A 17,558-nucleotide genomic window follows, 5' to 3' on the forward strand; every position below is an offset into this window, starting at 1 on the left:
AATGTATATACTGTTTATTCTATTTCTTCATGAACTAGAAAGCAGGAAAAAATCTGCTAAAATCATAATTTTTACTACAGCCTGGCCCAAGTTATTGCTTCTATCGCTTTTTGATGATTTTTTTTAAAAATTACACATCCCTATGAAAGAAAACAATTGATATCTATAAAAGGGAAAAACTCCAAGAAATCCCCATTTTCAATCATTAAAGTTTACAGGAACGAAAACAAACTTCTTAAGGATAAATATAGTGGGAAATGTTTGCCATTCGGAACTCACTCAGAATACCAAGCATGATTTTTCAAAGTTATTATCCGGGCTATTTAATTAATGGCTAGCGCTGATAAAATTCAAACTCCCATTAGAGTTGTGTATTGAAACCTTAAGCGGTAGATGTGACGTTTCAAAACAGATAATCTGTACATTTTGCATATTAGCAGATGAATGTATTTTGAGCACAAAGGTATATATGATTATCGAAATATCAAGTGAAATGTGGTGAAGCAAAAACTCGGAACAGAGTATAATATATGTACCAAACATAAGCAAATGTAAAGTAGAGCCTTGTTCTGATTTATAAGAATAAAGAGCTTTGTATCTTTAATATCCTCCGATAAATGACATAAATGATCAAAAATACATCACCAAAGCATTGTAAAATCAAAAGTAGATATCTAAAAGTTTAAATTGGGACCATGCCTCTTTAATTAGAAAAAAAGAAATTCTGTTTTTGGAATAAATACAATCATATTGATGGCATAATACATGTTTCCTACTTCCTGGTACAAGCTCACCAATACACATGTAGTACATTGTAGTTTAGTGTCGTGACTGCTTAATTAATCCAAACTGCAGACATAATGGTTGGAATAAATGTTTTTAAAAAGTCATAAAACTCCCCTAAGATAGAAATGTTGACTCTCTACTTGATTGAAACTCAAAGCCAACGCTTGAAAAATAGTTCCAATATTTGAACATTGTGTGTTGCTAACGTTATTGTCACTATGACTTGATAAAAAAAAATCATTGCGCCTCTATCCAAAGAAATTACAAATTGATATAAAATATATATTTTTGCTATTGAGGAATGATGGAAGATAATTTGACGCTGCTCTTTATATTATGTAGTTTACATTCACATTAGTTCTATAATACACTATAATTTTGTCAATGAATTAATCTCAATTTAGGAACAACCGGGAAGCAGGCGCTAAATAAATGTCCTTGTATGCGCGCATGAGTATGACATTGTGATAAAACCAAGGAAAATCACCGAATGCGATATATTTGAACTAACCATTGTCTCGTTGCACAGAAAGTGATGGCGGGTAAGAGCAATTTACATTTAAATAATTCAATTTCGACAAGTTACTTTGAAGTCGATAAAACTTCATTGTATAATCATGGTTGGTGGTTCAAGTTTAATCATATCTTTTTGATGATGATAATTAGTAGTCAGAAATCTAATTTATTATTTTCCCCCTTAAAATCAGGACACTCGACGTTGTGGATAGATGATCCTCACCTGTCCTATCTAATTGCGGACAGTTTAGTAAATGCAGTAGGGGATCCAGATTTGCAAAGAATAAGACGACACATTATGGACATTTTGGATCAATTGGATTGCCATAATGACCAGATGGAAATAATTAGAGCTGGTGGATGTGCTGAGGGATTCCGCATGAGGGGAACAGATGTAGATCAAATGCATGTTGATAAACGGACCAAAGTAGTTGCAGAAGTTCCCAGAAACCTTGGAACTGACATGGCCGTCGTCAGATTGTTGAAGACTTCTGATGTACCACCTGGGTATGTAAAACTTGCTGTACAAACCCCTCATACGCCAGTTGCGCACATAAAAGAATCAACACATCGAGTGAATGGAGATTACTATTTGTCGAGCGAAGAGTTTGTAAGATGGTTCCATAAATTAAACCCCAATGGAGTTCCTCATGGACCGTGTGTGATGGAAAGACATGAACAAGGACCAGATCATGATAGGGCATTTTGTCTGGAATTCAAAGAATGGCCTGTGTATGCAAACGAATGGGTTGAACGAAGAAGGTCATACGGATGGCCATCACGGGGACTCATTGAAAAAATCAAATCACAAGGATGTCATTTAATGGCCATTGGATCCAAGAAGCTAACAGGAAATTTAATTTCAAACAATTTAGAAAATAATAAATGGATTCAGGATCCTTTTCAGTGGAGACTGTCTTTTTCTCTTGCAGAGAAACAATTGATTTACTCTTTCAATAACACACAGTTTTTGACATATGGAATTTTCAAGCTTTTAAATCAAGAAGTATTTTCACAAGATTCAATTGTCTCAGACTGTATCTGTTCTTACTTTCTAAAATCAGCTTTGTTTTGGACAATTGAAGAAACTCCATCTGATTACTGGAAGCCAGAGCGTTTGGTTTTTTGTGTCGACATTTGCTTTCAAAGGCTACTTGAATGGACAAGAAACGGGATTTGCCCGAATTTTTTTATTAGAGAAAACAACATGTTCATGGGTAAAGTAGAAGAATGGCAATTGGAGTACACATCCTTGAAACTTTTTGAATTATACAGTGAAGGATGGAGATGCTTATTGCGTTGTCATTCCTTAATTCATTTAAAAAAAGCCTTAGAAGATGCCAGAAATAAGATAAGACCTAATTCATTTCCTACCTCAAACCCAGAGGAGGACTTCAAATGTTTGCGTTCCTCTGTAAGGGACAGAACACAAGTAGAAGGAAATGTGGACGCAGTGCTATTTAGCGAAATACTTTCAAGACGACCAAAAAGTCCATCATTAGACCTTCTGGAGTTAGAACTGAGGAATTCACTGAAACTGGAGGTTCAAAGAAGACTTGATACGTTTGATCTTGAAATACTTAGATTACGTCGGTTTCAAACTCTTCGTCAACTGGCTCTTATATATCTTAACATGTCTCTGACAAAACATACTACTCGAAAAAAGTATACATACATTCGAAAGGCTTTTTGTTATCTACATCTTTCTCGATTTTCGGATATATGCAAAGGTAATCTCACGCTTGCAACTGCCTATTACTGTTTAGGAAGGTTCGACTCAGCTCTTAAATACATCAAAAAATACGATGATATACTAAAGGAAGACCTTGGTTATATACATACACATTTACGACATGGTGTAGTTTACCAAACTCCGATGTATTGTTCAACCTTCTGCGGACGGGGATTAAGCAGCCTGGATAAAATGTCGTTGGCGGTATCATACGATTTTGAAGTCCATCGACCATTGCCTCTAATTCCAAATGAGATAGCGCTCGAAATAGTAATGATGAGAAAAACAGAATCCAGTCTTTTTATTCTACCCGGTCTATACTCAGTGTTTCTGAAAATTCTTTGTTACACTAACAAAAGCAATTTAAAAATGGTGGAGGAATTGTCAATGAAACTCAAAGAGTTTTTGCATTGCTCAAAAAAAGAAGACATATATATGAACTACATCATGCTTGCAGTAGCTTTTGTTAAATTAGGAAATTACGATAAAGCTTTGAAATATTATTGCTTGGCCCATGTCCACAAAAGAAGGTTTGTCATGTGTAACCGGGGTTGTCCAGAATGGCAGACTAGAACATCAGTTTTATTTTACATTGCTCAGATGCTTCAAAGTTTGATGCCAATATGAAGCACTATACAAAACATATGCTACGTCCAGTAAAAGGGCAAAATAAAAGTTGCAGATTTGCCAATGGTTAATTGTAATTTTTTCAGACCGATTAAATGTTTAGTCGTAATAAATTAAGTTGTGATAAATCATTCTTCTTTTTAGAACTGAACGATATGAATATTTATGCAAGATTTGTTCCATTTCCATATAAAGTCGTATATTTTATACAACCTAAACAGTTTTAATAAATTTAAAAACAATGCATAACATTGCGAACATTTAAAAAAAATGATGACTGTACGCTTCCAGTAAACGTTTGTTGTTTAAAAAATATTAAATTTTATTTCTCAGAAGGTTGTTTGATTATTATTTCAAAATGTAGTCTAACTCCAAAAAAGGAATAAAATCAATTCATGAAAATATATATGCCATTTTTTTTAAATAAAATTATAAATGCGTCAAAACACTGATAGATGAGTCTTAATGACCTAAACTTTATAGGTCCACTAAACTAGCGCGTTCTGTTGGGGTTATTGCGAGGATATTTCGATGGCAATAAACAAAAGATATGAATTCTTGTTTATCCTATACTTATTTTATATTTTATCATTTAAGGAACGAAATAAGTCGCAACTTATTTCTTTCTTCATCTTTCCGTTGACGATAAAGTCAAATAAACATGAAATGATGCTTACTTTCTGAGGCACATCATTCCATACCAATATACCAGGCTTGGGGTAATGCTAAATGTAATGGTAATGCATTGCAATGCATTACATGTTTTCAAAGTAATGCTAGTAATGTGTAATGCCTCAAAATTAGCATTACAAGTAATGCTAATGTAATGCATTACTTTCCAAAATCTAGTGTAATGCTGGCATTACATGGCATTACTTTGCATTACTATGCATATTTATGCATGTTTACTTTAAAAAATGTGATGAATAAATGAATAGTTGAAATTGAATTTGATTAAATTTATTTTTAAAGAAGAAAGAAATAATTCTAATTGAGAAAAAAATGTTTTGATTTTACATGTTTTATTAAAAAAGGTTTTTAAAAACTCATTTTTGAATTGTTTATATTACTAGATAACAGCACAATTTCATAACATTTTTAAGAGTGTTGTTATTAAGAGTTTTTAAACAATTTACTCTAATTAGTTTTCACTTCAATAAGAAATGTGTCAACAACACACTATGCCCCCAGGATAATCTAAGAATCAAAACAATCTATTGTTATAAGAAGTGCTAAACACCCCAATCCCCTTCCCTTCGCTATGTCACAGTAGAATAGGAGACAGACATGCACCTTTAAAAGCAAAATGAATGCACTGTTCATCCATGATGAAAATCAATATCACTTCCAATATTATAATCCATTTGAAAATAATCTTACTTATTTTCTCTCTCTCCCTCTTTCTGTCTCTCTCTCTCTCTCTCTTGTATATTATATATCATTACACTGTACATTAGTTTGGACTGATAGAAAATACAAGATTTATGTATTTAATCTATTATTGCACTTAATATATCCTAAGATAAAGATCGTCAAACAGTATTTTCCAGTCCAAGCTTTGACTGCTCCTGCAAAACATTTATTTACCGGTATTTTAGCCCGGAAGATGGATGCAGTTAAAAGATGAACCCTTTGAAACTTCGATCATAAAGTGCAACAGCAATCTTTTGTCTTAAAGTGTCCTCCGTAAAAAGAAATACGATTAAAATATATTAAGAAATATAACTGGGAAAAGTCATCTGTTTATAAATTAATAAAATTAAGTGTCCAAAATTATAAAGATTTGTGTAATCTGAGAATATATCTATATTTAGCTTTTAAAAACCGCAACATTATTTCATGAATTGTTTTTTGTTAAGCATGTTATCCTGTGTCTCTATTTCATATCTGATATTGTATCATGCCAAATGTCTATAAATATCATTTTACTTATGTAATATTTTGTTCATATTGCCACAATATGATTATATATTAAGCAAATAAAGAAAGACTCTTGTTTATTCATTGAATTTGAACCTGATACTGAGCATGAAGCTGTAGATATGTTAAAGAGTGTTGTATATTTGAAACATTTGCAAAAACTCTTTATTAGCTTTACTTAAAAAAAAAGTAATGGTAATGGTAATGCATTACTTTACTCATGTAATGGTAATGTATTGCGTTACTTCAAGAAAATCAAGTAATGGTAATGGTAATTTAATGCCCAAATTCATGAAGTAATGGTAATGTAATGCATTACTTTACAATGTAATTAGCCCCAAGCCTGCAATATACCAATGCCAGTTAAAATCGCGAACGTTAATTTATGTATTTGTGAAAGGATATGCTTAAATCTTACAATTAAGTATTTCGAATTGCATCTTTATCAAACTTGCTCTATATATAGTCACAATTTAATAAAAAATGAAAATTGCATAAATTTTTATTCATGATACCATATACATCTACCCGGCACTTAGTAATTAGTTTTTATGTCGCCGCCTGACACATCTATGTAGAATTTCGATTCAATATAGCATAATTTTTTGATCATTTAATTTCATTCATGAAAGGGGATTCTTGTGACATTTTTGTCATTTTTCACAGAAAACAGTCAATAAGGAAGAAAATGAATGGGACACGACAAGAATTTCCGATATGCCATGGCAGATTGCTTTATAACTCTTCAATTAGAAACACCGGAAGCATGTAACTATAAAATATTGTTGACTTTCCTTGTTTACGCACACGTCAATGAACTTATTCTTATAAAACAAAGTGATATCTTTAGTTTCCAACAAAATACTTACAAATCTGATATTGCGTTTAACACGATGGCAGTTAGGAGCATGTTATATCTTAATTTACTATTTCAACAATTTTCTATGAAGTCAAAAATGTTACATTTTCAGTATCAGAATACGGTTGAATGTATTTCTTATCAATTCAGATTTTGTTTGAGGTGTTTATGAATGATAATAAAATGTGTTAATAACATACACCTATCTTTGACTTAGGAATCAGATCACCGTGGCTCGACGATTCTCATTTGTCATATTTAATTGCGGACAGTTTGTTGAATGCAATTGGGGATCCAGACTTGCAAAGAATACGGCGACACATAATGGATGTTTTAGATCAATTAAGTTTTTCAAATAGCCAAATGGAAGTGATTAGGTCTGGTGGGTGTGCAGAGGGATTCTGCATGAAAGGAACAGATGTAGATCAAATGTACGTGGATAAGTTGACCAAAGTTGTTGCAGAAACTCCCAAGAACCTTTGCACTTCTTTAGCAGTCGTCAAACTAATGCAGCTCTCAAAAGTACCACCCGGGTATGTAAATCTTGTGGTGTTAACTCCTCATACATCAGTGCCACATATAAGGAAATCAATGCAAATGGTAGCAGGCCAATATTTTTTGTCGAGCGAAGCATTTGTGAGATGGTACAAGGATTTAAGTCCTGATGGAATATTACATGGACCATGTGTAATGGATCGAAGTGAAGCTGAAACAGATCACGATAGAGCATTTTGTCTGGAATACACAGAGTGGCCTGTATATGCAAACGAATGGCTTGAAAGGAAAAGGTCATTTGATTGGCCACCAAGACAACTCATCAAAAAAATAAAAACCCTGGGGTGCCATTTAATGCCAATTGGATAAAAAAACTAAGGGAAGATTTTGTGGCGGATCACTTTGAGAAGTCAATGTGGATAGGAGACCCTCTTCAATGGAGGCTATCTTTCTCCCTTGCAGAAAAGAAATTAGTTTATTCGTTTAATAACACACAATTTTTGGTTTATGGCATTTTCAAGCTTTTGAACCTAGAGGTATTTTCACCAGATTCAATTGTCAAAGACTGTATCTGTTCTTACTTTCTAAAAACAGTCTTGTTTTGGACAATTGAAGAAACTCCATCTGATTATTGGAAGCCAGAGCGTTTGGTATTTTGTGTCGACATTTGCTTTCAAAGACTTATTGAATGGACAAAAAATGGGTTTTGTCCAAATTATTCCGTTCGTGAAAACAACATGTTCATGGGAAAAGTAGAAGAATGGAAGAAGGTTGGGGACTGCTAGCCGAAGTAATTCTTTCATTCATACTAGTGCTTACAGTTCTCATGGTAACAGTAGACGAAAACAAGCAGCAGTTATCTCCCCTAGTCACTGGTTTATCGATAGTTGTAGGAGTTATGGCGGGGTAGGTACAGTTTAAATACTATACATATCCTATAGTATAATCAGAGCTTTTAAAAAAGAAATCAAAGTACTGATAGTCAGACACAAATTTATGTATTAATCAAATTTATTTCACAAGATTTGAAAATGGTCACTGAAAAGTAGGTGTTGTATTGTTTAAACAATCTTATAGTGTAAAAAAAACCTCAAACAGCTTTGTTTGTAAGCGAATATAGTTTGCCGAACTGCTCTTTAAAAAGTTAGAAATTTTGATATCATCGAAAGTCCGAATTCTGTTTATGACTGATCTAGGGCATCGTTGACCGGCGGATCCATGAATCCAGCAAGAAGTTTAGGCCCGGCCGTGTGTTACTCTCTACATCAGGACGGCTCCTATGTGTGGAACTATCACTACATCTATTGGGTGGGGCCAGCAGCGGGGGCGGTGGTGGCAACCCTTGTGTTTAGGCAAGTCAGCGTTATTTTCGCAGACTCAAAAGTTAAATTTACAAAAGTATGAGATTTAGTGTAAATAAATATATGTATCTACTTTCAGATTTCTTTTTGCCTCCGGTTCCAGAGAACAGTACAGTACTCCATGTAGAGTCTGGTGGTGTTCAAATCAGAGAGAGAGAGAGAGAGAGAGAGAGAGAGAGAGAGAGAGAGAGAGAGAGAGAGAGAGAGAGAGAGTGTGTGTGTTTGTAAGAAGTTAATCATAATAAATCTTCTTACGTACTCACATTAAATTTTATATCTCAAAAATCAGTGGCGTTTTTTTTGTTTTTAATTTAATGCCACACTAGAGTAAATATGTTTCTAGTTTACATAAGGATAATCTACCACATTCTTGCTGTTGAAATTAAAAAGAAAAAAACAAATTAAAAATTTAGCATTTCTCCACCACTGGAAATGCCATTGATAGGGTTACTAATAATAGTGTCCTTTCTAATATGATCTATTTTAACAAATAAAATATACATCATGATTATTTTATATCAGAAAGGACTATAATACCAGAACAGAAGCAAATGCTGTTTATTGGTTAAAAATATAATGAAGTCTTAATTATAAGTTGCTACAGTAACTACATATGTAGTAGTTCTTTTTAAGCGCTAAGCGCATGTGCTAGCGCTTATTAGGGATGCACCAAATCTCACGATCTTTTTATAAGCGCCACCTAGTGATCATGCTGACCGACGCTCGAATTCTAAAAATAATAAGATCATGGTATCTTTAAGTTTCTATTTAGATCCCAGGTTTTGCAAAAGAACGTAGAGTTGTGGGTTTATTTAATCAAGATCAGAACAAATGGCAAACTTTCACAATATCAGTGAAGTCTGAGGGTGCATTGGCGATTACACAACTAAACATGCCACGAGACATTTTATGCTGCTATTATTAGTTGCATGTTGGGTGACCGCTGTGCGATGTAAACAAAGGATGGCAAGTGGTGCAGATCTCGGAGTGTCAAAGCATGTGATCAGAGATATTCCCTTGTCTTGTTGCTATATCAAAAGTTTACATAGAAAAAATTTGAGACCCTCAAAGGCCGACAAATTTATCAACGTGATATTTTTAAAAATATTTGTTGTGTAACTTTGATCTTTTGATTCATGTCGTGATTTTCTCGTGCAATTTGTCGATTTTAAATTCAATGACATTTAGTCATATTTTACGGTTTCAATTGGTGAAAAGGTACCGTTAGTTTGTTTTCACTCACTGAGTAAATGTATTCAAAACTTGCCGTAAACTGTATACATCAACAAGGTTAGCATTTAAAAAAGGAAATAAAGTCAGCCAGCGGAATATTAATTTTAGATCAAAAGTGAATGTACAACCTATTAAAATACAAGATATATAATGTCCAGAGCGATATTATGCGGGTGTACATTGAGTTTTCACGCTTTACCTTAATAACTGTAGGGTAGGAAACGGGCGTGCAGCGGTACAGTGTATGACTGCACATCAACTTTCGTTATTTATAATTAGACTTTTAAAATTGCAAAAATCGCTCTCTGAATTTTAAACCTTATATCCACTAAAATTCGAGAAATGTATATATGCGGACTCCGGAAACCCAGGGACAGTCAGTTTCATAACTTTGAATTTCTTAAACCAAGAATGTCTATATATAATTCCTTCTCAGAATTCCAATGTACACAAGCGCAATCGAATTTTCATCCCAACTTAATTAGTCAGTCCGTGGGCTGACTAATCACTTAATATACATTACAAACTCCTTTCTTCAAACTGATTGAAATGGTATGGTCAGGATCTCATACATATGATGCATTATCATGAAACTGTTTTTTCTTTTACTTTCTGTATAATTATATTTTTAAAATATTAACAATTAACAATGATTTGAAAAAAGTAGCATTGAGGCTGGCTTAGCACTTTACAGTACTCTGAGTACTTTGATTTTTAATGTAAATGATTAATGGGTAATTAAAGAAAAACAGATTTTCGATCTTAGATGAAAAAATGAAATAAAAAGCAGCCATAACGAGCGGCAACGGCGACTCTTAACAGGTGCATGCTGATGATTCTATTGGCTATCAATCGAATGACATCGCATGTGATATAACAGGGTCAAGGTTAAAGGTCTAGGTCAAACAAACATCCCCCCCCCCCCCCGGCGAAGAACGAGATGTGTATGTGGCAAGTGATGGGGGTGTTTCATAACGTACATATAAAAAATCTACCATTTGTTGCATATCATGCATTGCCCAGAATAAATATTTTAACTAGGTAAAAAAAATAATAAAAGGTCAAGGTCACCAATATAGCGGGGTGAAGGGCATTTAATATTTTTCCTCTATTTGTGAAATTAATAAAATTCATATTGTAATTACTGGTATAAGGGGACATCGGATTATTTCACTTTAATTATTCATATCTTACGATTTCAGAGGAATAGCGATAACAAGCACCTCTTACATGTACAATAGGGCCCGGACAACGTTGAAACTATTTCATGATGGGAAAGGAAGGACTTCTTTATGAAATGTCTCAAGAATTCTTTTAAATCCAATTCAATACAAGCAATTTTTTCTATACACTTTTTTAATTGACCGAGGAAAACGCTTTTATTCAGAAGAAATGCAAAAGGTCTTTCACAAGAAAGGTGGAAAGCCTGACAAACTTGAACCTTTTTTTAAGCATAGGCTTGAAGAGGCTTGGTCGTGATTTTTTTTCATTTTTTCTGATTAAATGTAAACAATACTGAGGTAATGCATTTTTATTCGTTAAATAAAATTTGAGTGTCATTTGTTGAGTTATAAGCGAGTTACAAGCTTGCAATTCTTTGCTATGTAAACAAAGCCTTTGTTAACATTTTGTTAACAATTGTTAACAATTTAAAGTAAAAATTATGAACATGCCCTATTTACGGGACATAGTCACGAAGGGCGCAGTAAGTTTCAAATTTTTTTGTTCAATGCTTTATGTTGAGACTGCTTCAAGATATTTATAACAAATAATCTGAATTTGAGTGTAAATCAAAGTGTTATAGGCAACGTACGTACAATATAATGTTATAAAGTTATATAAACAAAGATCAGGCCATGTTTTGCTTATGTATTGAGAGCTGAAAAGCAAAGTTTCATATGAAATTAAAAGTGACCTACAATACATGTATATACTGTTTATTCTATTTCTTCATGAACTAGAAAGCAGAAAAAAATCTGCTAAAATCATAATTTTTACTACAGCCTGGCCTTAGTTATTGCTTCTACCGCTTTTTGATGATTTTTTTTTAAAATTACACATCCCTATGAAAGAAAACAATTGATATCTATAAAAGGAAAAAATTCCAAGAAATCCCCATTTTCAATCATTAAAGATTACAGGAACGAAAACAAACTTCTTAAGGATAAATATAGTGGGAAATGTTTGCCATTCGGAACTCACTCAGAATACCAAGCATGATTTTTCAAAGTTATTATCCGGGCTATTTAATTAATGGCTAGCGCTGATAAAATTCAAACTCCCATTAGAGTTGTGTATTGAAACCTTAAGCGGTAGATGGGGCGTTTCAAAACAGATAATCTGTACATTTTGCATATTAGCAGATGAATGTATTTTGAGCACAAAGGTATATATGATTATCGAAATATCAAGTGAAATGTGGTGAAGCAAAAACTCGGAACAGAGTATAATATATGTACCAAACATAAGCAAATGTAAAGTAGAGCCTTGATCTGATTTATAAGAATAATGAGCTTTGTATCTTTAATATCCTTCGATAAATGACATAAATGATTAAAAATACATCACCAAAGCATTGTAAAATCAAAAGTAGATATCTAAAAGTTTAAATCGGGACCATGCCTCTTTAATTAGAAAAAAAGAAATTCTGTTTTTGGAATAAATACAATCATATTGATGGCATAATACATGTTTCCTACTTCCTGGTACAAGCTCACCAATACACATGTAGTACATTGTAGTTTAGTGTCGTGACTGCTTAATTAATCCAAACTGCAGACATAATGGTTTGAATAAATGTTTTTAAAAAGTCATAAAACTCCCCTAAGATAGAAATGTTGACTCTCTACTTGATTGAAACTCAAAGCTAACGCTTGAAAAATAGTTCCAATATTTGAACATTGTGTGTTGCTAACGTTATTGTCACTATGACTTGATAAAAAAATCATTGCGCCTCTATCCAAAGAAATTACAAATTGATATAAAATATATATTTTTGCTATTGAGGAATGATGGAAGATAATTTGACGCTGCTCTTTATGTAGTTTACATTCACATTAGTTCTATAATACACTATAATTTTGTCAATGAATTACTCTCAATTTAGGAACAACCGGGAAGCAGGCGCTAAATAAATGTCCTTGTATGCGCGCATGAGTATGACATTGTGATAAAACCAAGGAAAATCACGGAATGCGATATATTTGAACTAACCATTGTCTCGTTGCACAGAAAGTGATGGCGGGTAAGAGCAATTTACATTTAAATAATTCAATTTCGACAAGTTACTTTGAAGTCGATAAAACTTCATGGTATAATCATGGTGGGTGGTTCAAAAGTTTAATCATATCTTCTTGATGATGATAATTAGTAATCAGAAATCTAATTTATTATTTTCCCCCTTAAAATCAGGACACTCGACGTTGTGGATAGATGATCCTCACCTGTCCTATCTAATTGCGGACAGTTTAGTAAATGCAGTAGGGGATCCAGATTTGCAAAGAATAAGACGACACATTATGGACATTTTGGATCAATTGGATTGCCATAATGACCAGATGGAAATAATTAGAGCTGGTGGATGTGCTGAGGGATTCCGCATGAGGGGAACAGATGTAGATCAAATGCATGTTGATAAACGGACCAAAGTAGTTGCAGAAGTTCCCAGAAACCTTGGAACTGACATGGCCGTCGTCAGATTGTTGAAGACTGCTGATGTACCACCTGGGTATGTAAAACTTGCTGTACAAACCCCTCATACGCCAGTTGCGCACATAAAAGAATCAACACATCGAGTGAAAGGAGATTACTATTTGTCGAGCGAAGAGTTTGTAAGATGGTTCCATAAATTAAACCCCAATGGGGTTCTTCATGGACCGTGTGTGATGGAAAGACATGAACAAGGACCAGATCATGATAGGGCATTTTGTCTGGAATTCAAAGAATGGCCTGTGTATGCAAACGAATGGGTTGAACGAAGAAGGTCATACGGATGGCCATCACGGGGACTCATTGAAAAAATCAAATCACAAGGATGTCATTTAATGGCCATTGGATCCAAGAAGCTAACAGGAAATTTAATTTCAAACAATTTAGAAAATAATAAATGGATTCAGGATCCTTTTCAGTGGAGACTGTCTTTTTCTCTTGCAGAGAAACAATTGATTTACTCTTTCAATAACACACAGTTTTTGACATATGGAATTTTCAAGCTTTTAAATCAAGAAGTATTTTCACAAGATTCAATTGTCTCAGACTGTATCTGTTCTTACTTTCTAAAATCAGCTTTGTTTTGGACAATTGAAGAAACTCCTTCCGATTACTGGAAGCCAGAGCGTTTGGTTTTTTGTGTCGACATTTGCTTTCAAAGGCTACTTGAATGGACAAGAAACGGGATTTGCCCGAATTTTTTTATTAGAGAAAACAACATGTTCATGGGTAAAGTAGAAGAATGGCAATTGGAGTACACATCCTGGAAACTTTTTGAATTATACAGTGAAGGATGGAGATGCTTATTGCGTTGTCATTCCTTAATTCATTTAAAAAAAGCCTTAGAAGATGCCAGAAATAAGATAAGACCTAATTCATTTCCTACCTCAAACCCAGAGGAGGACTTCAAATGTTTGCGTTTCTCTGTAAGGGACAGAACACAAGTAGAAGGAAATGTGGACGCAGTGCTATTTAGCGAAATACTTTCAAGACGACCAAAAAGTCCATCATTAGACCTTCTGGAGTTAGAACTGAGGAATTCACTGAAACTGGAGGTTCAAAGAAGAGTTGATACGTTTGATCTTGAAATACTTAAATTACGTCGGTTTCAAACTCTTCGTCAACTGGCTCTTATATATCTTAACATGTCTCTGACAAAACATACTACTCGAAAAAAGTATACATACATTCGAAAGGCTTTTTGTTATCTACATCTTTCTCGATTTTCGGATATATGCAAAGGTAATCTCACGCTTGCAACTGCCTATTACTGTTTAGGAAGGTTCGACTCAGCTCTTAAATACATCAAAAAATACGATGATATACTAAAGGAAGACCTTGGTTATATACATACACATTTACGACACGGTGTAGTTTACCAAACTCCGATGTATTGTTCAACCTTCTGCGGACGGGGATTAAGCAGCCTGGATAAAATGTCGTTGGCGGTATCATACGATTTTGAAGTCCATCGACCATTGCCTCTAATTCCAAATGAGATAGCGCTCGAAATAGTAATGATGAGAAAAACAGAATCCAGTCTTTTTATTCTACCCGGTCTATACTCAGTGTTTCTGAAAATTCTTTGTTACGCTAACAAAAGCAATTTAAAAATGGTGGAGGAATTGTCAATGAAACTCAAAGAGTTCTTGCATTGCTCAAAAAAAGAGGACATATATATGAACTACATCATGCTTGCAGTAGCTTTTGTAAAATTAGGAAATTACGATAAAGCTTTGCAATATTATTGCTTGGCCCATGTCCACAAAAGAAGGTTGGTCATGTGTAACCGGGGTTGTCCAGAATGGCAGACTAGAACATCAGTTTTATTTTACATTGCTCAGATGCTGCACAGTTTGATATGAAGCACTATATATACAAAACATATTCTACATTTAGTAAAAGGGCAAAATAAAAGTTGCAGATTTGCCAATGGTTAATTGTAATTTTTTCAGACCGATTAAATGTTTAGTCGTAATAAATTAAGTTGTGATAAGTCATTCTTCTTTTTAGAACTGAACGATATGAATATTTATGCAAGATTTGTTCCATTTCCATATAAAGTCGTATTTTTTTATACAACCTAAACAGTTTTAATAAATTTAAATACAATTCATAACATTGCGAACATTTAAAAAAAATGATGACTGTACGCTTCCAGTAAACGTTTGTTGGTTAAAAAATATTAAATTTTATTTCTCAGAAGGTTGTTTGATTATTATTTCAAAATGTAGTCTAACTCCAAAAAAGGAATAAAATCAATTCATGAAAATATATATGCCATTTTTTAAAAATAAAATTATAAATGCGTCAAAACACTGATAGATGAGTCTTAATGACCTAAACTTTATAGGTCCACTAAACTAGCGCGTTCTGTTGGGGTTATTGCGAGGATATTTCGATGGCAATAAACAAAAGATATGAATTCTTGTTTATCCTATACTTATTTTATATTTTATCATTTAAGGAACGAAATAAGTCGCAACTAATTTCTTTCTTCATCTTTCCGTTGACGATAAAGTCAGATAAACATGAAATGATGCTTACTTTCTGAGGCACATCATTCCATACCAATATACCAGGCTTGGGGTAATGCTAAATGTAATGGTAATGCATTGCAATGCATTACATGTTTTCAAAGTAATGCTAGTAATGTGTAATGCCTCAAAATTAGCATTACAAGTAATGCTAATGTAATGCATTACTTTCCAAAATCTAGTGTAATGCTGGCATTACATGGCATTACTTTGCATTACTATGCATATTTATGCATGTTTACTTTAAAAAATGTGATGAATAAATGAATAGTTGAAATTGAATTTGATTAAATTTATTTTTAAAGAAGAAAGAAATAATTCTAATTGGGAAAAAAATGTTTTGATTTTACATGTTTTATTAAAAAAGGTTTTTTAAAACTCATTTTTGAATTGTTTATATTACTAGATAACAGCACAATTTCATAACATTTTTAAGAGTGTTGTTATTAAGAGTTTTTAGACAATTTACTCCAATTAGTTTGCACTTCAATAAGAAATGTGTCAACAACACACTATGCCCCCAGGATAATCTAAGAATCAAAACAATCTATTGTTATAAGAAGTGCTAAACACCCCAATCCCCTTCCCTTCGCTATGTCACAGTAGAAAAGGAGACAGACATGCACCTTTAAAAGCAAAATGAATGCACTGTTCATCCATGATGAAAATCAATATCACTTCCAATATTATAATCCATTTGAAAATAATCTTACTTATTTTCTCTCTCTCCCTCTTTCTGTCTCTCTCTCTCTCTCTCTCTCTTGTATATTATATATCATTACACTGTACATTAGTTTGGACTGATAGAAAATACAAGATTTATGTATTTAATCTATTATTGCACTTAATATATCCTAAGATAAAGATCGTCAAACAGTATTTTCCAGTCCAAGCTTTGACTACTCCTGCAAAACATTTATTTACCGGTATTTTAGCCCGGAAGATGGATGCAGTTAAAAGATGAACCCTTTGAAACTTCGATCATAAAGTGCAACAGCAATCTTTTGTCTTAAAGTGTCCTCCGTAAAAAGAAATACGATTAAAATATATTAAGAAATATAACTGGGAAAAGTCATCTGTTTATAAATTAATAAAATTAAGTGTCCAAAATTATAAAGATTTGTGTAATCTGAGAATATATCTATATTTAGCTTTTAAAAACCGCAACATTATTTCATGAATTGTTTTTTGTTAAGCATGTTATCCTGTGTCTCTATTTCATATCTGATATTGTATCATGCCAAATGTCTATAAATATCATTTTACTTATGTAATATGTTGTTCATATTGCCACAATATGATTATATATTAAGCAAATAAAGAAAGACTCTTGTTTATTCATTGAATTTGAACCTGATTCTGAGCATAAAGCTGTAGATATGTTAAAGAGTGTTGTATATTTGAAACATTTGCAAAAACTCTTTATTAGCTTTACTTAAAAAAAAAGTAATGGTAATGGTAATGCATTACTTTACTCATGTAATGGTAATGTATTGCATTACTTCAAGAAAATCAAGTAATGGTAATGGTAATTTAATGCCCAAATTCATGAAGTAATGGTAATGTAATGCATTACTTTACAATGTAATTCGCCCCAAGCCTGCAATAAACCAATGCCAGTTAAAATCGCGAACGTTAATTTATGTATTTGTGAAAGGATATGCTTAAATCTTACAATTAAGTATTTCGAATTGCATCTTTATCAAACTTGCTCAATATATAGTCACAATTTAATAAAAAATGAAAATTGCATAAATTTTTATTCATGATACCATATACATCTA

At 33.0% G+C, this 17,558-nt stretch overlaps 2 protein-coding genes across 2 annotated transcripts; both read left to right on the forward strand.

Annotated features, from left to right (window-relative positions):
• The first annotated feature begins 1,235 nt into the window (after positions 1-1,235).
• LOC128164544 (uncharacterized) lies at positions 1,236-3,988 on the forward strand. The gene is made up of 2 exons (XM_052828452.1): positions 1,236-1,328; positions 1,494-3,988. Exons 1-2 carry the CDS (start codon positions 1,322-1,324, stop codon positions 3,659-3,661), a joined length of 2,175 nt encoding a protein of 724 aa, XP_052684412.1. The 5' UTR covers positions 1,236-1,321; the 3' UTR covers positions 3,662-3,988.
• Positions 3,989-12,713: 8,725 nt separating this feature from the next.
• Positions 12,714-16,328, forward strand: LOC128166903 (uncharacterized). Its single transcript, XM_052832357.1, has 2 exons — positions 12,714-12,773; positions 12,941-16,328. Exons 1-2 carry the CDS (start codon positions 12,767-12,769, stop codon positions 15,100-15,102), a joined length of 2,169 nt encoding a protein of 722 aa, XP_052688317.1. The 5' UTR covers positions 12,714-12,766; the 3' UTR covers positions 15,103-16,328.
• The last annotated feature ends 1,230 nt before the right edge of the window (positions 16,329-17,558 follow it).

The sequence above is a fragment of the Crassostrea angulata genome, chromosome 10 (assembly GCF_025612915.1).
Source record: "Crassostrea angulata isolate pt1a10 chromosome 10, ASM2561291v2, whole genome shotgun sequence".
NCBI classification, from domain to species: domain Eukaryota; kingdom Metazoa; phylum Mollusca; class Bivalvia; order Ostreida; family Ostreidae; genus Magallana; species Magallana angulata.